The following is a 26,189-nucleotide window of genomic DNA, read 5'->3' as shown; positions in this document are numbered from 1 at the left end:
AGAGGTCAGTGCTTCTCAAGTCATATAGGTTAAACGATGCAAATCTGAAGGCTCAGGGTTCCTCTTCCTGGTTCTGGTCCAACCCTGGCCGAGGCTGAGCTGAGCACTATTCAGAATGCGAGGAGGAGCAGGAGATCCACACACCTGCTACTGAACCTGTCTGCATAAGTGTGCCCACGGCTGCTGCTCCGGCGGCTCGGGGGGCACGTGCTATCCGGTCACTTGCCTTTGCGTGCATGCCAGCACTGCTATATCCGCCTGGTAAGTTCTTCACTTAACCGAACCCATTCCCAGATCTCAGCTCAAGTGTCACTTTTTCACAGAGCAGTCCCTCACCTGCCTGATTTGATCAAGCCCCCATCACAGACTCACATGGACCTCCGTACTGTGTTTTATTTTTGTTTGATTACTTAATTCACATCCATTAACTCCTAATTAGATCCTAAACTAATTAGATTATAAGCTGTTACATCCCCCTCATCTAACAAAGTGACACATACAGAGAAGGAGATAAAAATATTTGTTCAGGTATGTAAATAAACAAACAAATGGTGTTTACCCAGCTCTTACCATGGCAGGCAGCCAGATAAATTTGTTGGTTATAATCTAGACCTTGGGGCTAAGTTTTATGATAATCATGATGTATCTCTTTGCAGTGTGAAATATTGATCCTTTCAGCAAACATATTGCTAAATAAAGTATGTTATGCGATTCACATATTGTATTAATATATAAAGATTGCTTCTTAAAAATATTTTTAATATTTATTTTTGAGAGAAAGACAGGGAGAGCATGAGCAGGGGAGGAGCAGAGAGAGAGGGGGACAGAGGATCTGACAGCAAGAAAGTCCCATGTAGGGCTTGAACTCACGAACAAGGAGATCATGACCTGAGCTGAAGTTAGATGCTTAACTGACTGAGCCACCCAGGTGTCCCTACATAGACTGCTTTCAAGAGAATTCATTTTCCACTTAAAGGGAAAATGTCAAATGTTTTTAACACTGATTAAACGGCTAAGCCAACAAAAATCACTATTTAGTTTCTGTACCAGAATTTTTTGTTTAAGAGACTGTACTCTTTTAAGCCTTGCCCACCTCAATCTAATAGTAAGGTCTAAATTATCGACCAAGGATTATACCCAGGATTGCAGCCAATTATATTCAATGTATAGAGAGTCCTAGCCACTGATCATAAAAGCCTCTTCACCCATTACTGATATTCAAGTTACTATGATAAAAATGACTCATTCTCTATAGGAAGGGATTTATGGAAATACTTTAACAAATGTTTAAAGTAGAATTTCTAGTTTGTAGTAAGTTAAACTTACAAATGACATCAATTTACATTTAACCAAAGAAAGATCTAATGAAACAGTCTAATAAGTTAAGCATCTGACAAAGTGGATCACTACAAAATCATCATTATTGCTAAGTATGTACAAATATTCCATTGCCCACGAATCCAATTTGGGGCAGTGGTTATGTCAAATGAGAAAAAACTCACCAAGTTTCTGAAATTCTGAAGCACTGTTTTAATTATTAAATATTATCTTCTTACAAACCTAAGGAATACTATGCAAAAATTATGCTTCAAGTTTTGTCCTTCAAACTCATAAAAGTCAACAGAACTCATTACCTAGGGAAAAACTAGGCTTTACTTTACTTATTAAAAATGCTGAAGGAGGGTCAGTTCTGAAATTGTGACCCCAAAGGCATTTGTTAGTCTATGAAGAAGTGTGGTGTTTTTTGTTTTTGCCACATCCTGGGGGAGATAAATACTATCCCTTCTTCTGCTGGAGTTCAAAGTGCATGTACGTAATAGTTCCCCACATCAAACAAGTGTCAACACTGCTATAGTGCAAATGGGATTGCGGAGCCATGTTATTTCCCTGTGTGGGTTCCGAAAACCCTAGCGTGCCTGAGGAAACTCTCCGAGGAAAATAGCTGACCACAATTACTTTTCTCGCTGAGTCTGGTGGGACTAAGGAACAGTGGTGTGGAAACCTCCTGTATCAACAACTTCATATATGAACAACTCTCTGCGATGCTGGCATCCCAATTGTCCAGGCAGCATATTTGGGGGGAGGGGATGTTGGGAAAAGTGCAATCAGGGCTCAGGATCCTAAAAGCACATACACAACACTACGTGATCATTAGAAGCAGTTTAACTACTAGTGTCACTCAGCAAGGTTTCTGGGATTCTCAGAAACATGGTACCTCACCCAGGAAAGAGATGTATGTCTGTTTATATAGTTAAATGTTGCAAACAAAGGAACACCTGTTTTTTTTTTTAATTTCTAAACACACTTTTATATTTTTTATATCTAGAACTTTTTTATCTGGTAAAGAACTTAAGAGATACCTTATCTCACTATCCTCATTGTGAGGAATTTAGAGTATTTGAAAGGAATTATTGATAGTTATATGGTGAGTCAGTGACAAAGCTATGACTAGGGGTCATGTCTTATGGCTGGACCTCAGAATTAAGAGATGCTATTTTCCTAAGAGGAATTTGTTTTACTGGAAACTTAATCTAAATTATGATAGTTCTTAACTCTTTAAGTTTATTTATTTACTTTTGAGAGAGAGAGAGAGGGAGAGCGAGAGCGCGAGAGAGAGAGAGAGAGAGAGAGAGAGAGAGAGAGAGAGAGAGAGTGTGTGTGTGTGTGTGTGTGTGTGAGCTCACAAGCGGGGAAGTGGCAGGGAGAGGGACGCAGAGAATCCCAAATAGGCTCTGAGCTGTCAGCACAGAGCCTGATGTGGGGCTTGAACTCACAAACCAAGAGATCATGCCCTGAGATGAAATGGAGAGTTGGACGCTTAACCCACTGAGCCATACAGGAGCCCCATCTCTTAATACTACTGTAATAGTTACCAGCCTCAAACCCACCGGTGGTCGTGTAAGGGTTGTTAATGCTATATCATTAATGGATCCAGAAGGAACACGCTCTTTAGAACTACTGCCTGGAAGTGTTTAAGGACTTGTTTCAAGAATAAGAAAACACTTGACAAAACACAGGAGCGAGGCTGGACCTCATTTTAGCTTTCTGTTCTCCTAAGTTCACAATCAATAACTACTAATTTGAAGAACTTGCTTATTCAACTGGAAACTGGCAAAATAAAAAAAGGATGTCAATTATCAAAAAGACCACTCGAAAAATAAATTCACTTACGAGTGCAGAATTTTTGTAAAAACAATCTCCGTAAATCTGTCAGGAAGTATAATACAACAAGCTTAAAACCCCAACAGGCCTTTCCTTCTCTTGCCTGGAGTAACTGTGGGTCAAATCCACATGGTCTTCCCCTCTATGGCAGCTAACCAAATTACAAGGCCTGTAGCAACTGGAGGAGTAAGGAGAGCCTTTTCTAGGGAAACTGGGGGAGCTTCTGATAAAGAGGAAAGATGCAAAGTGGCATCCAGCCCTGGAAACAGTGAGCATGCTTCTTAAATTAACATCCTGTCTTTGCAAGTGCGAAAAAGCCATTCAATCAAATGTCTTTTCAGCTTCAATTACACATATAGTTTGAAGTAATTTTTAGTCACTGTCTCCGCTAACCCAAAAAAATATCTGCCTCCATCTAGTTCTCTTTGTAGACCCTTGTATAGGAGTCATCATTCGTTTTTAGAATTTTTCTTTTAACAAACGGTTATTTATTTATAATTTTAACTATGGCATTTTGAAAAATTCTATCCATTATTTTTATACTATACTAGCTTACTGCTTGGAGACAGAGAGTGAGTGGGGAAGAGTGGATATAAGCCAGAAAACCCAAATCTTGAATGGTAAAGAGATCAGTATTTTCCGGTGTCACTTGTAGATACAGAGAGTCGGAAAATTTGATAATAGGTCATGGTCAAGGTCATTCCAGCCAAGGAGAGTGCTTCAACTTTTGATCATGTCCTTTCAGGAAATGTGCGAATTCATTTTCTCACACTACCCTGTGAAGTATTTTCAAAAAGAAGACTTTATTTTTAATAGTTTATTGTCAAATTGGTTTCCATATAACATCCAGTGCTTCTCCCCACAAGTGCCCCCCACCAAGACCATCAGCCCCCTCCCCTCTCCTCCTCCCTCTTCAGTCCATGGTTCATTTTCAGTATTCAGTCGTCTCTCATGATTTGTGTCCCTCACTCTCCCCAGCTCTCTCTCCCCTTCCTCTCGCTATGGTCCTCTGTTCGGTTTCTCCTGTTAGACCTATGAGTGCAACCATACGGTATCTGTCCTTCTCCGCCTGACTTATTTCGCTTAGCAGGACACCCTCGAGGTCCATCCGCTTTGCTAAAAAGAAGGCTTTTGAATGCTTTAGGCAAACATAACTTGAAGAAAGAAACGGGTTCTAAACACACACATTCAAAAATATATCAGAAGCCTGAAAAAAGTTTCTGATGGTATTCATCACACCCTGGATTTAAGAGTTTTGTGTCCCTACCTCCTTCCATCATAAATTTAGATTGCTCTGTGACTGCAAAGAGGGAAGACAGTAAAAGAAAACAAGAAGTCAAAAGGATATCGATCAGAGAAACAACAATATTTTAACTTGAAATCTACCCAAGAAACTTTGCGTGTTCTTAGGATGTTGTACTCTAACTTTATGGCAATGCAGAGGAAACTGTATTTGCACCTCGTGACTGGAGCCAGACCGTGACCTTTAGCAACCTGAAACATGAATAGATATACTACCGGGCAGAGCCCTCACCTCCTAGGTAATTCCAAATGACACACAATCCCAGACTGTAACACACAAAACATACATGGCTGCTGACGTCAGAACAGGGGCTTTCGATTACAAAAGAATTCTCAAATGTACCAAACTATGAGCAGTAATTAAATGTATATTTCATATTCTAATTAAGGGAGAAAAACTCACCCATATGCAACTCCAGCTATGGTACACTTCTTAAACTGCATCACATTGCAGGTCAGAGTGCCTGTCTTGTCAGAAAATATGTATTTGACCTAGAAAAGTGTAAAATTTCTCATTAAAATTTCAGAAGTCTTAAAAAAATTTTTTTTAAACATTTATTCATTTTTGAGAGACAGAGAGCAAGCAGGGGTGGGGCAGACAGTGAGAGGGAGACACAGAATCGGAAGCAGGCTCCAGGCTCTGAGCTGTCAGCACAGAGTCCAACTCAGGGTTGACAAGATGTTAGAATTGTGAGAACATGACCTGAGCCGAAGTCAGGCGCCCAACCAACGGAGCCATCCAAGTGCCCCTTCGGAAGTCTTTTTATGCTAGTCTCTCACAGAAGGGGAAAATACCCCTTCAATAATTCTTTTGATCAATCTTGTTACATTATAGGGCCACAATGAATGCTATTAACCAATGGCTTTCTGTATATTAAGTAATATGTTCAACTCCTTTAAGTATTTTAGCAATGAATCATTTCATGTATGGACAGTAAAGTCTATCAAGATGTTAGAAAAACCTGCAGCCATGTAGAAATCTGCCTTGATATGGTCTGAATTTCCACTAGAAAATACCAGTCCTGCTACTGAACATTTATGAAGCACTAAAACATCTACCAGCACTTCTCTACATAATAGACAAGTACAGAATGGGTAATAGCTTGTGCAATTAACTTCATACAACATCTGAATTGGTAAGAAAAAAATAATTCTGGCCTAAATGCTATTTGAAAAGTAAGATTTAGCAAATGGCAAAAATATGAAGTAAGAATTTTTCCTCAGGTAGTATGTATGAATTGATTACAAATACACACATATATGTGAATACAGTATTAATTATAAATCTAAAATTCCTGCTTGATTACTTTCATACTTGGCCTTACATAACATCATTGATCAATTTAACAATTTTTCTTCCTTTCTGGTCTAAAGCTATGAGCAATTTTAATACTCAGAGTTTATAACTTAAAAACAGCCAACACTTTACTACTAACTAGATTACAAATTGAAGGACAGCCCTTAGTGAAATACTTTATGTGCAAGCAAAATATGTTTTAAACAAGGTTTTTAAAAATTCATTTACTAAAAATGAAAATTGATAGCTATGTGCTAACACGTACTTATGCCAATCATTTAAACAAGGGAAAATTAGGAGCTGTCAATTCAAATGAAATTGCCACATACGGCAGAAATTACAACAAATCTAACTTCTAATTCAACATATCACTAAGAAATTCAGTTTACCTGGCCAAGTTCCTCGTTCAGATTAGATGTTCGAGCCATAGCCGCAGTGTCCGTGGGTTCATAGTGCATGTCGAGATCCTTTTATTCAAAATAGAAGAAATTACTGAAGGCAACTGGTATCAAGAGATTGACTGAAATTTCACTGAACTCATGAGCTACGTATGTGACCCCTCTCGTCTCTTGCCATCGCTATACCATTTCAGCTCATTTCCCTACAAAATAGTGTAGAATTTTCTATTTCACAGTAAGCGCAGGACAGCGCGGTAGTTAGAGCATATCTCTGGAATCAGGCCGTCTTTAAAAAAATTTATTTTAAATGTTTGTTTATCTTTGAGGAGGGGGGAGAGATGCACACCATGAGTTGGGGAGGGGCAGAGAGAGGGAGACAGAGACTGAAGCAGGCTCCAGGCTCTGAGCTGTCAGCACGGAGCCTGACACGGGGCTCAAACTCACAAACTGTGAGATCATGACCTGAGCCGAAATCGGATGCTTAACTGACTGAGTCACCCAGGCACCCCCGGAATCAGGCAATCCTGATTTATTATAGTTTTACCATTTTCTAGATATGTGACCTATAGCAAGATTAAATAAGATAATGTATGTAAGTGCTTCCAAAGCTGTCCAACACAATAGAAGTCCTAATGTAGCTAAAATAATAGCAACTAGACATTGCTCAAATAATTAAGACTTTAAGCCCCTGAAAAAATTATCTAAGAGATTCTATCTGGTTGTACTTTCTTGGCCTAAATATCTGTGTCTATATATACATGAAAGTAAAATGAGTACCATTCGTGAAACCCAAACAAAAATGTACAGCTTTATACCCACTTGTACTTGCTATGTACCCATAAATTATGAGGTCTGACTATTAATCCTATAAAAATTAATATTCCCTATAATATAACATTTTGTTGGCAAGTCAGAAATCATAGATTTTCATGTGTCAAACAGAAAGGATGAATCTGATATTTCCCACATTTGCATTTCATGCCGATCGGGACCAGCTCTGAAGTAGGCTGTGGAGTTGCAGGCGCCAGGCTTTAAGCAGGATGTTAACCAACTGAGTGGTGTTCAGAGAGGAATAACGGAATGGGGAGTAGGTTGGAAATCAAGTCTAGTAAGCAACAGAAGGAGATGGGGGAAGATAGCGTAGAAGAGTAGGCACAGTAGCTGAGTTGTAATACTTTGCAAAGCTATCACTCAGATACAAGGTTAGATATTTTCATAAAAGACCAGGTAGAACCAGTAGCAATCATTCATCTCATTTCCACACAAGAAAGAGCTGTCTGGTAAGGGAAGATCTGTCTAGAATGTTGTAGAATCTCTGTATACTAGAAAGGTAGTTGAAAAAAGCATAAGCCTGCTGGATTGCTCCAACACTCAAACTATGTCATTATTTGAAGCAAATATTATTTTTGAAAATCCAAGTAAAAAATAATAAAGTGCCTGGATAGTTATTTGATGTCCATAATGAGTCATTTTATGATTTCTTACCGTAAGTGGGGAAACCTCGATAGGCTTAAGCATTTACACAAATTTTATTATGTAATTTTTCAGGAAAATATCTCCTTGCATGAAATAAGCCACACCTGCAGCTCATTTTAGATTTCTCAGTTGTACTGATCTTTTGAATGAATTAGGCTGAGGTGGGTCATTTACTATGAGAAGGTAATGAGCAGGGGCAAAAGTATCATCAGTTATATTTTTTAAAATCTCAATATGGTTCATTTGAAAGACTTTTAAATATTAAAAAAAATAACATCAAAAGATAATACCAGAACTTCTCAAAATGAAAGAAAAATTAAACCTTCTCTCAGATTAAGTCTGAAGATGTATTCAATTTACATAAATTCATTAATTTTAACTGTGGTAAAATAAAACTAACAACAACACATTTTATAAACAAAACATTTAGGAAACAGATGTCCAGCACATTTTTTTTTTCGAAGATTAAAAAAATTTTTTTTCAGATGAAAAAATTAAGAAAAATTCAAGCATAGCTGAATTTGTTTACAGTGTGGAAAAATAAACTACCTAGATGTATGAAGTGTGATGGACAGCTTGGTTGTTACAAGTAGTGAATGTGGTGTCATTTCTGCTGTACTCAGCGTCTAGGAGGCTGTTCGCTACATTACGAGACTCCTTTACTCTGTATTTCCACCACGAGCTGTTGGTAAACCATGTTTTATGTTTCATCATTCCTGCGTAAGGGTCCATGAAAATAAGTCTCAAAGAAGTCAAGTGGCTTGACAAAGTTCACACGGCTAGTAAGTACCGAACTACAGCTATAATCCAGATATTTTACCTCTACCCTCCATGGTTCTCCTTTTCCCCAAGATCACTCTGAAGCCCAAAATAGGTTTCCTAAACTGAGATCTAGTTCCCCAGAATGTCTGGTCTATAAACTGGTGTGGTTCTAAGATGAGAGATTTTGCTACTGATTTTTACACATCAAATGAATTTGTTATAATTATGTTAGAGTCCTAAGTATTTTGAAATGTCATCTTGTAGTCAATAAAAGGTAAGGTAAAATTAAGCTTTTGTTTCTGAGAGATCAAAAGACCCTATCAGGAAAAAGACAAAATGTATACTTAGAATGATGAAAAACAATAATAATTCACATTTACCCAATTTATGAAGTATGCCTGGGTAAATTTCACCACTTCTAACGTAACCAACAAGCTGATAGGAATGAGATTGTTGAAAAGGATGATGAAGGTCAAGAAATTCAGTCCAAAATTATTAGCACCACCGTCTGTTGGGGGAGATGGGAAGAAAAGTCATTTACATTGACCAGAACTTTAGTATAATCTTTTTTCCATATTATACAACATATGTAGATAGGGGGAATCACTGTGCTGGTAACATGTCCTTATTTTCAAATACATTCAAGATGGAACAGCACTATTTGTGTTCAATACATTGTTATTCCGATTAAGAACTTTATAATGGTACTAAAGAATGAAAGCACTACCAAGTATTTCAGATCCTGTTCCAAAGATGAGCTTAGAGACAGCAGGGATAGGATTGTGGGTTTAGAAATGTAAAATCTCAATTGGGTAGAATCACTTTTATATAAACTCTTAAAAAGGATTTCCAATTTAAAGCATGCCTGAGAAGCAATCAAACGAAACAGCAGCAGCAAAACTAACCCAAGTAGCAAAAACAATGCAGGGCTGTACCCGAGGTAAACTACGCCCTTCCTCCTCAATAAAGAAAGGGACCAGCTATTCCAGACACACAAGGAACAAACTGAGGGTACCGAGAACAGTTCTAATGCTGAAATAGTAAGTCAGTGACTATTAAAAAAAAAAAGTTGGAATAGCTGCAAAACTAAGTCTACATAATAAAAACTGATAAAAATCAATTTTGCTACCAGGTTTTACTAGAATTTGTTTTTACATGTTTGGAAATTAAGTACTTATTGGTTAAGTACTCATCAGAAGGCAATGCAAACTTATTTTCCAGAAGTACTCAAAGATAGTACATTAATCCCACAATAGTAAAAGGATAGATGGTCCAAAAAGAACCTATATAATAGGACATTCCCTGAGACAGAATGACCATTAACATGGAATTTACTGCATTCTTGGGTTCAAATGAAAGTACGTTCAATTTAAACATCTTACAAGCATGTGCTCTGCTTTTGGTGCTTTAAATATAATCAATCTGCTTTCTTCACCCAGATAGCTATCTAACTACCTGTATTAAAATATTTTTAAAGAATAAATGAGTAACGTTAATTATATGTTAAATTATATGTAGCAAAAATAACATTTTATGCTACTACAGAGTACTCATTATATTTTTAAGAATTCTCAAATTTTAGAGACTAGCATTTTACTTCCTTTTGCTAGAAACTACACTGAAAAATAAAAATTAAACGCCCAGTTATCTTGGTCTTCTTTTTAGGAATAACAGGAAATCCCAAGTCAGCTGTGAAACAAATACATGTTTTAATGAAAGAACAACTTAAGTAGTGCTTACAGTTTAGATTGAGATACCAGTGCCTTCCAGAATGCCTCCGATTCCAAATGGCTGAGCCCACAGAACAGATAAGAGACATGGCAATTAAGATACAAAATAAAATCAAAATCTGTACATTTGTAATCCGTTCCACATTTGAGAGTTTAAGCGGTGGACTTGTTGAATTCTGTAAAAAGAAACAATATGAGCAATAAAAATGTGTACAAATGGACTTAGTAATGTATATTTGGTACTTTGATGAAGACGACAAAGTCACACCTCAGACTCTAGACACGAGCAGACACATGAAAATCACAAGGGAAAAAATTACAGATGGAATAAGCTGTCAAATGTTAACCACTTTCCCCCCCATGCCTTTATCTAGGATGTAAAACAATAATAAGCAGAGAAGGAAATCATATTCCTTTACAGACACAATTTTTGCATTGTGGCAAGATGAACAGTGCATTACTAGACTACTTAAGCAAACAGGGTAGACTAGAAGCATCTAGCAGCTCAGCTCAGGGAGAGAGGCAGAGAAGGTGGCCTATGCATCAACAGTGAAAGACCCGGGAGTTCCGAAGTCTGAAGACCTCACTGAAAGGCTCTCTGGTTTCCACATTTCTGGTGGCCGTGAGCAACCATTTTACTGAACACGACAACCATCTAAGTGGTTCTGGCTATAGGAAACGGCAGGAGTTTCCTCAGCTGTATTTAATGATAAAAATCAACATGCTAGATCAGTACTAAGAAGAGAAAATTAAATCTGTAATAACAGATATAAAATAATGGCTTACAGAATGTATAGAACCATAGGGGTAGAATCAGTAATAGGAGTCCTGTTTGCCTGTTGCTATGTCTCCATGACTTTACAAAGTTATCAGAACTTAAAGAAAGCAGATTTTCATTTAGTATCTTAAAATAGTTTTCCCCGCCCATCTAACCACTGAACACTCCTATTATAACATAAAGAAGTATCCACAGGCCTGTATAAACATGACAAGTGCTAAGACTAAAGTTGATTATAATGGGCTGATATTAAAAATGTTACCAAAAAAGGGTCACCATTTGACTCACAAATTCTTTTCATTTTATGCAAAAATGAAAGTTCTAAAATTTAATCACTGTATTAAAATAAGATTATAAGACAAATACTTTAATATAGAGCATTCATCATTAAATAGACAACCAGTATCAATCACTATAATAGATAGTAAATGCTACCAATGGGCCAATACACAAAATCATTAAGAGTTCATGCACTGTTGATGCCTGATGGAACTTTCCAGTATTCTTCTGTGCATGAACCATTTCATAGCTCCACACACCGAAGAATGAGATTCTGAATGTACAGAGTGGGGCTCAGGAATCTGTGACAGATGGTCTGCTATGTTTGACACTACTGCATAGAGAGCTACAAATAGCACATTTTTGAAGAGAATAGGTCCAAAAAGTTTTCATAGATAAAAATCTCACCTGCATCAGCTTGGTGTCATGTCCAGTGTAGACAACTATTCCATGAACCCACTGTGTATTTCTCAACTGGGCGCCTCGAAGAAGAATCTGATCTGCTCCCAGGGGGATAGTGCTATGACAGATTATGTTGTGACATTAGAAACATTTTCTAAAATGCTTAAGAATTCTATAGTTACTACATAACTCCAACAAAGGTTCTGTTATTAAAATAACCCTTCTCACATTTATTTTTAGAAAAGAAGTAATTTTCCTACCAATAAGAATAATTTTCTTACACAAGGACAGCTTGAAGGAAGCATTCCAGTTGCTTCTCCTTGGTACCAAACCAGCCATTTCCTACAACTTCATTATCCAAGATAGTAGGTAATGTTTTGGAACTCAGAGGCTAATTTTCAATTTGAAATATTTAAGACTCTTCCTGATTTAGTACTCTGTCTAGGTTTCTAAGTTGTTGGGAAGTGGTGAGGTTAGGGGATCTGCTCCCCCCCACACCTAATTAAAAATAGCTCTGTGCACAACAAAGGCTCGTATAACATACGAGGTAAATACATAGCTCTCATCGTACACTTGCATTAGCATCTCTGCCCTGCAGAGGTAAGTCCCCTATTTAAAATCTCTAGGATAATTTATTGTAGTCAAATATAAAGTCTCTAAGAACTATGGATAAGTTTCCAATAAATGGTAAGCATCAAATGTCTTAAACATTCCTCTGAAATGACAGCAAATTGAAGAGATGTATTCCATATAATTTAAAACACACTTTTCATGAATAAAGGCCAAGTTAGGTCTTTTGCAGGTTCTTGGTAAAACTACCCACCCTGGTAGGTTGTTGGTCAACACAACCTCAGATAGAAAGGTACAAGCTATCGGAGATATATGGGATTCTTAATGGAAATGTACTACACAAAATGTAATGGCTAAAGGATTCCTATCTTCATTTTATTCAAAAAAACAAAAAGGCAAGAAAGAAATGTCAAATATAAAGAAAAATACATTTTAATAAAGCCTTCTGGACAAAGAAGGAAACAGTTCACCCAAGAAGTCTCCAGAGAGCACAGAACTTCTTATAGAACTTCTTTGGCAGGAGAGGCAAACTGAGGTTGAGTTCTTCATTCCTGGTGGGCTCTTATGGTCTGATAGGTGTCTAGAGCTAGTAGCAGCGTGGGCCTTAGACTTTCTTTCAAGAACTGCCAAACTATCACTGGCTCAGGTGAAATCAGTCCAGGTCATAACAGCACCTGAAGGTCTCTACTTAAGTAAGCCCTTAGGACATGGTGTATCCCAATTCAGAAAAAGACTACATAAGAATCTCTAATTCTCATTCTTTCTGTATAATAGCATGCTTTTCAGACCCATCTGGACAGGAACTCTTCTTGTGTATGTCTCAAGATTTGGGGTGCTCTTCAGAGTTGGGAGGGGACCTTAGGCCTAAAGCACATTTCCAAGAATTCTTGGGAAGCTGCTAGACTATACCCTGAGGCACATAAGTGCCAACTGTTCCTCACATATATAATGAGGTATAATATGACAACTTTCACCTCGGCATTTGTGGTATGGAATGATTGGAAAGAGGTACAAACTCTTCAAAAACAAACAAAAAAAATACTACTTTTCAATCACAAGGATTCAACATGAGTTATTTATTACTATATTTTATCAGAGTTGGAATTCCAAAGCTTCTGGCATTAGACAATGACCCTCACCCCATCCTTAATAACAGAATCAAAGTACACATATTCCAAATAAAGGGGCTCCAAGAACTCTAGGCAATCACTGTAAAAGTCAAATGTGCCACAAATACAAAGGTACTGAAAATCTGTTTCCATCTTTCATATATATTAAAGATTATTATATAAATTCTATCTTACCCTAAATCTTGGCACTATCATACAAAGTTTCTCTTTCACTGCATGGATTAGCTTGGCACTGATTTGATGGGGAACTGATAAGAAATGGAAGCCGGCCAGTTAGGAATGTCAGACTACAGAAACATATATAAGTGGCCAACTATTATTAGTCTATAACCATATGTTCACTCTGTGAGGTCACTCTGTGCAAATTTTAGAACAATATACAATTCATGAATTATAGGAAAGCTTTTGGTGGTTTTGAATGAGGATGACAGTTTAGGGTATATTTAACATGTCCTTCAGAATTCCAATACTGTACTGGTGCAATTACAAAGTAATGAAGGCACTGATCATCTCTCAGGCTGGTGGAATGAACTAGTGCATTAGGGGCCACTACCTATACCTGGTCGGTAAGTTTTACTGTAGAGGAGACAGAGGAGAAGGGAGGAGAGGACAAGACAAAGAAGTGGCAGATGGGAAAGACCCTACCCTTCCTGCTAGTTTCTGGTCCATTTCTGCTCCCTTATCCAACAAGCTCCTTGAAAAAGTTGTCTTGGTATTTTCAACTCCTCTCCTTTAACTATCTCAGTCTCACTTGATCAGGCTCCACCTGCTCTAACCAAGCTCAAGGATTTCTACTCTCTAAACCCAACTGTTAATTCTCGGCCTCATTGTGCGTGACCAGCAGCATCTGACCCACGTCTGTCACTCCCTTGGTAGGCTTTCCTCACTCCATCTTGGCTTCCTTCTTATCAACCCGACTTTGGTTTCTTTGGCTGGTCCCTCCCCTTTTCCCAACCTTAATGTTGCAGTCTTAGGACAGTCCTTGGGACTCCTCATCCTTCTATCCATATCCTTTCATCTTCAGTGATTTCTTCCACTTCCATGGCTTTAATTACCTATGCCAGCTATTCCCAAATTTATCTCATAACCCAGACTTCTACCCCAAGCTCTAGGCTTATATATTCATCTACCTCCCTGACACAAACTTATTCAGCCCAAAACTGAATTGCTGATATTCCCTCTAAAAACCCTCCAATGGATCACCATTTCACTCAGAGTAACACCCTAAAATGACCTTCAAAGCCTTGCATGGTCTGGTTCCCTATTATTCCTCCACCCTTCTTTTATTATGTTTTCTTGGTGATTCTGTTCCAACCACACTGGCCCCCCTGAAATTTTATAACTACTCCAGGCACATTCCCACTTTAAGATGATGAAATAAATATAACTAATAACTTGCACTGACTTTTCTTTCTGTCTGGAATTCTCTCCCTCCAGATATATAAATGGCTAACTCACTCTCCTACTCATCGGGCTCAAATGTTACCTGCTAAAAGAGGCTTCCTATAACCTATCTAGCTCAAAAGTGATTTGCTCTCAAGGACTCCCAATCTGCCTTGTCCTGGGCTATTTTTTCCAAAATTTTTAATTTTTTTTATCACTTTCTAACCTAGTACAGAATTTTCTTAATCATTTTATTGTACCCCCCCCCTTTTTTTTTACCACAAGAAAATAAGCTCACAAGGAGGGGCATATTTATCTCTTTTGTTCATTGCAGTCTCCTGTTATGTCACCGTACTTAGCCTAGCCCACTGGGGGCTTGAGAAATACTGGTTGAATCTATGAAGAGAGAGGCAGGGAAAAGAAGTGGGAAGGGATGAAGGGGAGAACAGAGGTAACATAAAGATAACTGTGGATGATAACATGGCCTAGAAAAGAGCATATAGAACTATACAGAGAAGACAAGAAAGATAAGAAATTATCCAGTACAGCCAACTAACTCCTTGAGGGTAGAATCTGAATTCCTTGAGGCACCTGGAGATCACAGGAAGGAATTCCAGCCATGGAGATTGCAGATAGGCCTATAACATAAGTATTTTGGCCAAAGAATATGCCACTAAATAATGTGCCAGAAGCCTGGCATATCCCTGAAAACATCCAACTGTCAGGTTGGCAGGAATCTTGAGGAAGTCTTCAGCTGTACCATAAGCATGGAGTTAAGAGCTAACATTTCTGCAAAAAGACTCTTGGTAGAAGTAACATAGAAATACTTAAGAAGAGGTTTTGCATGTTGAAACTTAGAGCATGAGAAAATAATATGCACCAGGCCTGGAAAACACTCAACGTACACTGAGACACAGTGAATTCTGTTTTTCTTTTTTTAATGTTTATTTTTGAGAGAGAGAGAGACAGAGCCTGAGCAGGGGAGGGGCAGAGAGAGAGAGGGAGACACAGAATTTGAAGCAGGATCCAGGCTCTGAGCTGTCAGCACAGAGACTGACACAGGGCTTGAACACATGAACCATGAGATCATGACCTGAGCCAATGTCAGACGCTTAACTGAGCCACCCAGGTACCCCTGGATTCTGTGTTCTTATGAAGACCAATTTTACATACCTATGTCCATCAAGCCGTATGTTTCCAACAAAATCATACAGATGTCTGTTTGGACTTTCACACTCAATTCTGCCAGAAATTCTCATCAAACTGTCAATGTCTTTTATATCTGATGTTGCTGGTAAGCCCTGTTGAGAAATTTTTTAAAAAGCAAAAGAGCATATTAATTGAGTTGTGTGAGGGAGGAGGGGGAATTCTGAATTCATCTAGACCTTAGGATCTAAGAGATCCCACTATTTTATAAGCAAGTCCCTTCCCTTATACAATACTGTTGGTCAAATCATAATTAAGGACACCTTCCTCTCTACTTGAACACAAGAACAGGGGAGCGTTTGTGAAAGATCTAAAACATATTTGACACTATTAACTTGTCCACAAATATATTTTGAAGTAAGTCTTCAAAGAACTGTTTCCAAAAATAGAATTAATATTTAGCATGATACCGTCTGCCTGCTGAATCTCAAAAAGGGAATGCAAAATAAATAGAATCTATGTCCAAAGAGAATCGTTATGTTTCTGTTTTTTCCGTCCACTGAGAAGGAAAACTCAAAAACAGTTCCTCCCTCTGGCCAACTAGCTTCTCCTAGCTGGGAGTGAACAGGACCCCACTTCCCGGGGCACCCCGAGTTCAGGTGCCATGACGATCTACTTCCATCCCATCCCAAACTTCCCACTTGTCCTTTCCCTCATCCCCCTAGAGCCCAAGAGAGTACATTTTTAAAAGTCCCTTAAAAAGACCATTGCTTTCTCTCAAGGGAACAGCAATAAAAACTAACGCCTTTTCAATACAGCAAAGCCATATGATAATTTGGGCCAGGCAAATAGGGTAAATAAATAAGAAAACGCATGTCAAAGCACTTAGAAATACTACAGTTATTATCTTTGGGGTGTTGACTATTACACAAAATATTAAAATTGTCATTAAAATTATATTAATATGATGGACCATATTTAATCAGGCAGGTAAATCTGAGTCTTCCATCATAGTTGAGGATACCTTCATAGTGGCTCAATGAGAAAATATTTGCAGTTAGATAGAATTACTTTAATTCAAGACAATAACAGAAATAAAGCTCTTGGTTCCATGTAATAAATCAGCAAAAATGACATAAATCTGTATTAGATCTTACCTGCCTAATTTTCAGATTTGTTTCACCATCTAAGTTGGATGTTTCAATGTAGCACATGGCCTGGGGCTCACTGTTGTTTAAAATTGAAAACCAGACAGATTTAGTGGGGGAAGGAAGCATAATAATAACTTATTTAAATGCTTAGACTCACTGAAGCCTTTTGTTTTAAACAAAGCTTTAGTCGTCTAGTTTCATGATGATTTCCATTCTAACTGCTAAATGCTGGGAGGCAGAACCCATGCGGATCAGCTTTTCAGCTAGAACGACCACAAAGCAATTTCCTGATGCCAATCAGTACTGATCTTCAAGCTAATGTAAATGATTAGATTTGTCATGTGATACTTAAATTGCTCATCCATAAACACACGACACAGACTGTATCTGAAATGTAAAGCAGTTTTGTGTCCAGATTTATCTTTAGCTCAAAAATATCAAGTGAGATTTCATGCTTGAGGCCCATGTATAAATTGGTTAAGGAAAGTGATTAGAAAATTCCAGATTGCTGCTTCTATAAACTTTCATTGTATATTACCGTTTAAGAAAAGATGAACAGGATCATATGAACCATAATATTTAAATTTTAAGGCTACTTTTAAAAACTGTATGAAGAGATTTTACAACGGTAGTAGATATACACTTTTCTGGTTTTTTTCTTTTCTTTTTTCTGCTCCTGTTCTATTTCTTAAGGTTATTTCAGAGATTTGTGTGGCAGAAAAAGCTAAAACTAAAACCAGCCAACTTGGCCATCTTGCTCCTTGACTTGAACCTAGGAAGTCCATTTCACAGGTCCCCATCAGAATGTTTTTGGAAAGTTTGGTGTGCGCTGACTGGTGGAAGGGTGCGCGTTCCCCAGCATTATCACAGGTACTACACTCTGGACTTTCCCTTCACAATCTGTGCCCAGCAAGTGTGGACAGGTGAGTTTGCCATCTAATCGAATCATCTAATCCTCAACTATAAGGAAAAGCATTCTGACGTTAAATCAATCTCATTAGCACTTGGTTATACAATAAGCCTTACTAACATCATATAAGTATAAATGTTATCTCTGATGAGAATATGTATTCAAAGTTAGAATGGAAAAAGTTTGTTACGAATACCTGGAATCTTCTAATCAACTTCCAATTTGTACATGTGCAAAACAGACTATTTCAAGTTTCAGAAATGGGCAGGTAGCTTAGTATTCTGACCTGGAGATTTGTGAAAATTGCTGAAACATACAGTCAATGATCAAATATTTTACAGATTTCAACATACGTTTGCAAGTTCTTCAATTCACTCAATGGACTTTTTTTTTTTTTTTCCTCTCCAATGAAGGCATACATTTTTCCCCCCAACTGGAGAAGTTTTTCAATATTTATATTTTCACTCTATTACTTATTCAACATATCATCTACTCAACATGTAATTTGGCTCTGGTAACTGCTAATTTGTAACTTATGTATACATTTGAAACATAAATGGCTTATGAAATTTTAAAACATATCTTCTGATTATATAGAAGCATGGTGACAGATGTTAGGTGAACAATGCAGATCCCATACTTTGCCAGTAAAATGCACTAAAATATTACTGATCAATATATCCAAGGCCATTCTCACATTAAAATGAGACTAACATTCTACCTTTTTTTTTTCACAAAGCAATTTTTCTAGGACTTTAAATAGCTAGGAAGTTAAAGAGTTAAACGGCTGACTTATATTTGAAGTGCGGCAAATAAAATATGCATCTGAATCCAGACCATTCTTAATCCTTTAACTAACACAGCTGTTCCTGAAGCAGTTTTTAATCGTGTTATGAAAAAGCAGCAAGAAGTTTTACATAAGGGATCATGCTAGACAATAAATATTTCAGCAAATTATAGTGACATCCAAACGCAAGCTACAGTCAGAGAGGCAAAGCAGGCTTTTTGATTAATAAGTGGAAAGATGGAACAAGACGCAGATCACAGTACAGACACTGGTAGACAGCTGAACTTGACCACGGTAACATGCGCTTTGTCACTAGTAACAAGTGGGATAAAAACGAATCCCAAAGCATGCAGTACAGAATGTACGACATCCGGCTTTGTGCAGGGGGTCCTCTGTACACCCTATACCAGCCCAGATTATGGTCACAATCGCTGAAGGGATTCTACAGAACTCACAGAAAATCGCAAATGTAAGAATAAGGCAAAATTTCTCAAGGACTTCCTTTCACGAAAAGCTGAACACTGTTCAAAACAGTATCCTGGAGAGGTATTAAATTCAGCCTTAGTATTTAGGCACGTTGTTAAGTATGAATATATATTAATGATGTATAGGAAATTAAAATCTACCTTTACTGGCATGCCTCACAGCCTCCTATTGAGAACAACAGGAGCTGAATCTGGCCCCGAGGGACAAACAGCATCCAGTGTTGCATTCATAAAAGGCCTTTAAAACATCTAAATGAAATGTCTATCTCCAAGAAGTATAAAAAATTTTGTTTTACAGGAAGAGACATAGAACTCAACCTCTTTGGGTGTAAATGTTCTCTGTTGTAGGGTGAGGATCCACATACACACATCCTGTACGACTCAGCGGCTCTGACCTTGAGGACAGGCTGATGAGATCTGCTGGGAGATGTTCCCCATTGGTCACTTTCACTATTTCCCCTACTGCCACCTACAGGTCCCAGTTTAAAATAATTGAAACGGGGGAAAAAAAAAATGAAAAACAGAAAAAAGAACCAAACAAATGGACAAAAGAGACAGAAAGTTTGAAATTATTATAGAAAATAATACATGTTAATAAGAATGTCTAATGCCAATTTTTTCAAAATTTATTTTGATCAGGTCTAAAGGCACAAGAAAATGTGAAATATTAAAGGATTACTCGATTCAAAGCCCAATTTTCAATTTTTAGGGTGGAAACTTTTGCTTCCTTTTTAAAAGTTTATTCACAAGACTGTCATATCAAAAACAAAATAATGTTATATAGAGAGCTATTTTATAGATTTTCCTTTTTTTCAATTCCTCACTCTCATGCCATCTACTGGAAGACTATGCCTACCCAAGAAGGAAAGAATTATGGGAACTACTTCTTAGGCTTTTGAAAACACCAGGTATACTATACTAGTCCTCTCCACCACCACCCCTGATACACAAAAAAAGAAAAAGTTAGAAATTTACTGATTCCAAAACATTCTCAAAGTTAATTGCATACATATCATTATGCAAAGTTGTGACATGGATTCTAGGAAGTTAGAAGGCATAATTGCAGCCTTTTGAGTTGCTCAATAATGCATTGTCTTAAAAGGGTAAGCCTTTGAACCCAGAAGTTTTTCAGAGAGGGTATGAAATAGACATGCCAGGAACCTGTGTGTTGAATTAACAGCTTGAGTTATTTTACTCTATTTTTTACTTTCTAAACTTCTATAAGTTATAAACTAAAACTTCAAGTCAAAGTGAAAAAGCAATGAAACACAGTAACTTTCAGTAATGTTCATGCCTAATTTCAAACTACCTCAGAAAGCGTGCACTATTAGTAATTAATAATTAAAAATACTTGGAAATTAAAATATTACAAACCATTGTTTGAGTTTACTGTTAGATGATGCTCATCAGCAAGTGAGTCAACAAGTCCTTATTCTGATAGTGGACAGTATGGCAAAATGAAGGCATTAGATCAGGGATTAAATATTCCCACCTTGACTTAGTCATTAGCTAAAGTTAAATGGCAAAAAATAAGACTTGAAGTCAAAGTTCTGCTTCCTGTTAAATGATGACAGAAACTTCTACTTATTTTTTAAGGCTAATGTACGTTCACAAGAGTCAAGCAAAATTTCTTGAGAAAACAACAACAACCTGAAAGGTGGTACTTTGACACTGGGATAGAAATACATAATGAAAGAGGCTTTATACTCTACTTTGAGCCCTATGAAATAACTAAATGCAATCAATCACATAATCTTTTAAAAAGTAATAATCTCTGGAGGAAGTTAATCTCTGTGAATGCTAGAGTCAGATATAGAAACTATTGGGGCACCTGGCTGGCTTAGTTGGTGAAATATGAGATTCGATCTCAGGGTTGTGAGTTTGAGCCCCATGGTGGGTGTAGAGATTACTTAAAAAATCTTAAAAAAATATATATATATAGAAGTATTTTGATCTACAATATATATAGTTATACTACAGTATCTATAAGCCACCAGTGACTGTTTTTAATGTTGAGAAAATGCTCCTGTAAAAATGCTCCAAACTCTAAGAAATAGGAGCACAGAGCCTTCTGGAAGTTTCTGAGAATGGAGGGAGGCTGATGAAAAATATTTTTTAAACTTTTAATTCAGAATTATGTATAAAGTCAGGGCAGTATAGTCAATTATCTTCATACTTTTGAGATACAAAAAATAAATACCGCAATTAATGGTACATACATGATATTCTCTATGATAAATTATGTCTTTCTGATTGGTTTCATTAGGAAACCACCAATAATTTCTTAAATTGCTGGAATGCTGTATTATCACTTTGAACTTTGTCATAGGACATTTAGATGGTCGGTCATCCACTACATTTACCAAACTTTTATTTAGTACCAGCAAGTGCCCATTGTTCTGTTGGCTAGGCATTCTTAAAACTGAAATGAAAGCTTATTGAAATTAAATGAGAAGAATCAGGGAATATCAGAATTTTATCTCCATCTTCCTCACTTTAAAAGCTATGAAATCAAGGCCTGAGAGAATAAGTCTTCTGTTCAAAATCGCCCAGCCAGGGTAAGAATCGTGGTTTTCTGTCCCCTAAGCAGAGCATTCTCTCCTACTTGTGCCACCTGGTATGTAAGGCAGTGACTGAACTCAACTGGTAAACTCTTTCACACACGGCCATGTGTGGACCAGCACCTCTACTTCTGTTTCAGAAACCTGCCCTGATTAAAGCTATAAGCAAAGAAAATAGTGAAAAGATTGATTTAAAAACCTATTAATTTTAACTTTTCTGAAAATAAAATCTATACATGACACAAAAATCCCCCAGCTATAAAATATAAAAGTAAAACTACCTACAGTACTTCAACTACCCATAGACTTACTTCTACAAATACCTGGAGAAGAACTTTCTGCTCCGTTAAGTTTCACTAATTTGTGTTAAATCCAATCATGTTAAGTAATGACCTGATTAAATAGATTTTGAAAAAAGGACACTGTCCATATTTATATGTGGATTTTACAAATAAAACTGTCCAAGGAAATGATGATAAACAACCTCTAAGATATTAAAAAACAATTTTCGTAATTTATATTAGGACTAGTTTTACAGCTTTTAAACCCCAAACCATTTGGAAACCACATTCTTTAAAGGGCAACGGTGTCATATGTTCTGAATACTAATTCAGGACTATCTTAAATATGAGTAAAACAAAAATTATCCAAATTCAGTCATGGAAATAACTTAAAAGAGCAAAATACTGCAATTCTTTTTTTGTTAAAGAAGAGTATGGCATTTCAAAAGGTATGACGACAAAAAAGAAATCATTCATCCATTTTCTTGCACTAATGTACCATAAACATAAAGAAAGTTTGGAGGGATATATTAATACATCATAAAAGAATTTATCATGAACAAGGATTGCAAGATAAAATTAACAGAACCCAATCCATGTATTATATAAAATAAATGACAGGAAATCTCATGAGTTAGTGGTCCACACACAAAGATATGGATGTAGCCAGAGAGAGAGTAGACTTCTAATTGTAATAACTTTTGAATTACACAGTATAGTACCTATCACTTATTCTATATCACAAACAAGAAAGAGTCTGTTAAGTCCAATCAATCTTTTAATGTCTAATTCAAAATCTTTAGAGAGGTTTGAAATTCTTCGTTTATTCCTTATTTCCTTGGAGAAATCACAAGGTCAATGCAGGGTAGAGAAACCATCCTCTACACTGTTTGAGCATCAGTAGGTAATCTCTACCTTGATGAGAGAAGTACAGTGTCAGCAGGTATATACTCTTTGCCTTTTATTATAACTATATCTCCAACATTTACCTGAAAGAAAACTGGGAATTGGTTAATTATCTGCATTGCAAGATAGTTACAAATATACAACCCACTGTATTTAAGCACAGAAGACAGTAAAAAATGGTTACTGGCAAACAAGAACCACTTATCTTCACAAAATGGCATAAAATTATCTAGGAGTGAGGCCAGGGATGGGGCAGTCCTTTGAAATATGCACACTATAGCTTTTTTTCACCTGTAGGACTTATCTTAATACATTCATCCATTTTACCCACTGACATCTCAACTTCTCATATTCTCTATGACATAAAAATAAAAAGGAGGAATTTACCAAATGTGAGCTTTACCCTGCTTAAGGAAATCTCAATGCAACTGGAAAAACCAACTACCATATATATATGGTCATTATTCCTCATGATGGTCTTATAAAATTGGTTTTGGTTATAATTCACAATTTAGAGAGGGAAAAAATGAGTCTCATTAGCTTCTAAGTTATTTGCCTAAGATCACATTGAGAGGAAGAGCTTAGACTAAACCCCTTATCTGACTGGCTGCAAAGCTTGATTTTACATAAATAATTATATTAAAACCGTGTTCTATTTTAAATTAAAAAAAAAACCCTCAGCTTAAGATCTTCCTGGCTTTCTATCCAGTAGCATTTTTGTAAACATGTTCTAAAGACAAATTAAAGACACAATAAGCCCAGAAACTTCCTAGAGGTGACGTAAGTGACAGGCGTGTCACAGAACTTTGAGCAAACAATAGGACTCCAACTAAGTAACAGCTTGACCAGGTTACACTGATAACCAACCACTCTCATCAAAGTGCCCTCTCAGTTAGGAGCCAAATAAACCTAAAAATAAGCTTCAATACTTAATCAAGAAAAGAAAAGTCTTTTTTGTTATTGTTAAAGCCTTTTTGTCTTTTCCTCTCTCAACTTTTTCTTGAATCCTAAAATAACGCTTTATTGGATGGAGGGAGGAGAGAATTGTGTCATCAGTGGGAATCACATTAAGAAATTATTCCAGAGACAGACCACTGTGGTTACTTTATATGCTGGGGAAGGAACAGTTCGGGAACGTTGGAGGGGGTCTTCTTGTGTGTATGTTGGCTTTGTGTGTATGTGTATGAAGTTCTAATTCAAGAGAGATTTTAGCTGAAATCTGGATTTGAAATGGACAAATTTCCAGGGATGTTGGAATCAAACACACCATCCCTCAAAAAAGGGGAAATAAAAAACCCCCAGCAAGTATAGGTATAAACCAGCCTTCTATGTGCTGTGGTAGTACTCTGAAAGCATCCACGCTCAAGAAGTATAAGGTCACTGGAGCTTCGGCATTTGGAGAGAATGCTACCCAGGCTACCATTTAAATGTTCTTTAATCTCTTATTACGTGTTAATGTTTTTCTCCAATTAGAGTCTATGCTTCATAAAATCAAATATTCGTCCACATTAGAGTGTAAGAGTTAAAAAGCCAGACTTAACAAAAACCCCTAACTGATCCCACTGCTTTACAATACTTTTATTCATTGTTAAGACAAAAGCAAGGTCATTAAACTGAGGACTGAAAGAAACTATTAGCACCTTGCCTAGTATAAAGTAGTTACTCAGGGGCCCGTAAAAACCAAAGGTTCACGGAGAGCTAAGGCACTTCTTGCAGTGCTATGAGGAGGGCAGGGGACTTACTTGCCCCCTCCTTACGACGCCTATTTTAGATCGGGTCTCAAGCACATCCAAGCCCCTCTCTTCCTTTTTTTGGTTTTGTGCTCCTACCGTGGCATTCCCCCTTTCCAGCCTAGCGTGTGCATATGATTAATGGAAAGAGAAAGTCAAGTTGGCACAAATTCCTCGACCACACGTCCTCAGTGGAGGAACATCAAGACAAAACATTTAGTCCCCCAAATACTGAAGTTTAGGAAGTATTTAGACCTTTAGACCACTACCTTGAGCCTTCTCAAGTTACCAACATTCGTACTTAACAACTGAGGATTACGTAAAAGAGTAAGTTTATCAAACTGTAATGGACCGATTTAGAATCTTTGTTCAGTTGCAGACCCCTGGCATACTTATATTTTTACTAAGGAATTTTTGGAGATATAAATTCAAATACACACGAATGCATTTCATGGTGAAAACTTTGTGTCTTAAAGCAGCTTTAGGGAGTGGCCTGTGCACCTGTACAGAGCCCACCACTCCATACTTCTCTACAAAGCCAGGACAATGTGTTGAGTCTAAGATGCCTCCTAAATTGTCCACCTTCAACCATCTCCAAAACCTGTGAACAATTTCAGCTGCATCTCAATTTGAAGAACTAGACTCTGCGGTCAGGGCAATGAGGACAGTAGCTTACACGTCAAGAGTAGAGATGCAGTGTCTTGTATAGGGCTATGTAATCGCAACACTTGCTTTGGAAGTCAGATAGTTTAACTTTGTACAATAGAGAAAAGTCTTCAGGGCAAAACTGCGGAGATGAACTAGTAATGTCTGAGAGCTGAAGTCTGTCCGTCTGTGAATGACTGGGTGTATGCTGTGCCCATTTGCAGGTCCTCTGAGGACAATTAAAGGGTAGCCACAGTAGCCACACATTTAGAAAAACAAAAAAAAGCAAGTCCTGAAAGAAAGCCCATTAGTGCCACTAAGGGTAATATGCTTATCATATTACTCTGGCATGAGGATCAGACTCTTGGTTTCAGTTTATTGATTTTATTTTTAATTGCTCAAAATGTGACATAAGCCGAAGAAAAGACTTGTCCAACAGTCTGGCTAACCCAACAAGCAAGCCTGCTTTCATGCCCGTCTACTCAGTGTTCAATAAAGCATTTATACATAGTTGACGTCTTAGTATGAATGCCCCTGTTCTTCTCACCTACGATTATATTTTATGACACAGGAGCCCTCGTGTGTCTTGCTTGCTGCTGTGAGCTCACTGCTTGGCACCCACACTCAATAAATATTTGCTGAATGAATGCTATAAAATCTTTCTGTGATGCCACAGTATTTGAAATTACAGCTATTACTTATCACAAAATATCCCAGAGTGTGGAATGTTGTAATTTAAAAGACAGTTTCTCTACTGTTGGATATCCACAAAGTCTAACTTTTCATCATTATAAAGAATGTTACGATAAACATTTTTATACATGCATAGTTTTTTCCCTCTACTTTATGATTATTTTCTTGGGATAAGTTCCCAGAATCCCCTTCTGCATGGTTCTCAATATGAAGACCTAAATTACT

At 37.2% G+C, this 26,189-nt stretch overlaps 1 protein-coding gene across 3 annotated transcripts in view; it reads right to left on the bottom strand.

Moving 5' to 3' along the window:
• ATP8A1 (ATPase phospholipid transporting 8A1) overlaps window positions 1-26,189 on the bottom strand; it is a 224,745-nt gene that overhangs the window by 139,811 nt on the left and 58,745 nt on the right. For 2 of the 3 annotated variants that reach the window (XM_029946459.1, XM_029946471.1), the window contains exons 7-14: window positions 22,906-22,979; window positions 16,973-17,042; window positions 15,843-15,970; window positions 11,593-11,704; window positions 10,138-10,303; window positions 8,778-8,905; window positions 6,151-6,228; window positions 4,868-4,956 (exon numbers count right to left, since the gene is read on the bottom strand). In XM_029946459.1, the coding sequence (XP_029802319.1) occupies window positions 4,868-4,956; window positions 6,151-6,228; window positions 8,778-8,905; window positions 10,138-10,303; window positions 11,593-11,704; window positions 15,843-15,970; window positions 16,973-17,042; window positions 22,906-22,979 (845 nt within the window). Of the gene's footprint in view, window positions 1-4,867; window positions 4,957-6,150; window positions 6,229-8,777; window positions 8,906-10,137; window positions 10,304-11,592; window positions 11,705-15,842; window positions 15,971-16,972; window positions 17,043-19,543; window positions 19,618-22,905; window positions 22,980-26,189 lie in introns of all 3 variants that reach the window. The other variant, XM_029946463.1, reaches the window with a different exon arrangement.

The sequence above is a fragment of the Suricata suricatta genome, chromosome 1, assembly GCF_006229205.1.
Source record: "Suricata suricatta isolate VVHF042 chromosome 1, meerkat_22Aug2017_6uvM2_HiC, whole genome shotgun sequence".
Taxonomy (NCBI): domain Eukaryota; kingdom Metazoa; phylum Chordata; class Mammalia; order Carnivora; family Herpestidae; genus Suricata; species Suricata suricatta.
This window is presented reverse-complemented; position numbering and strand designations above follow the sequence as displayed.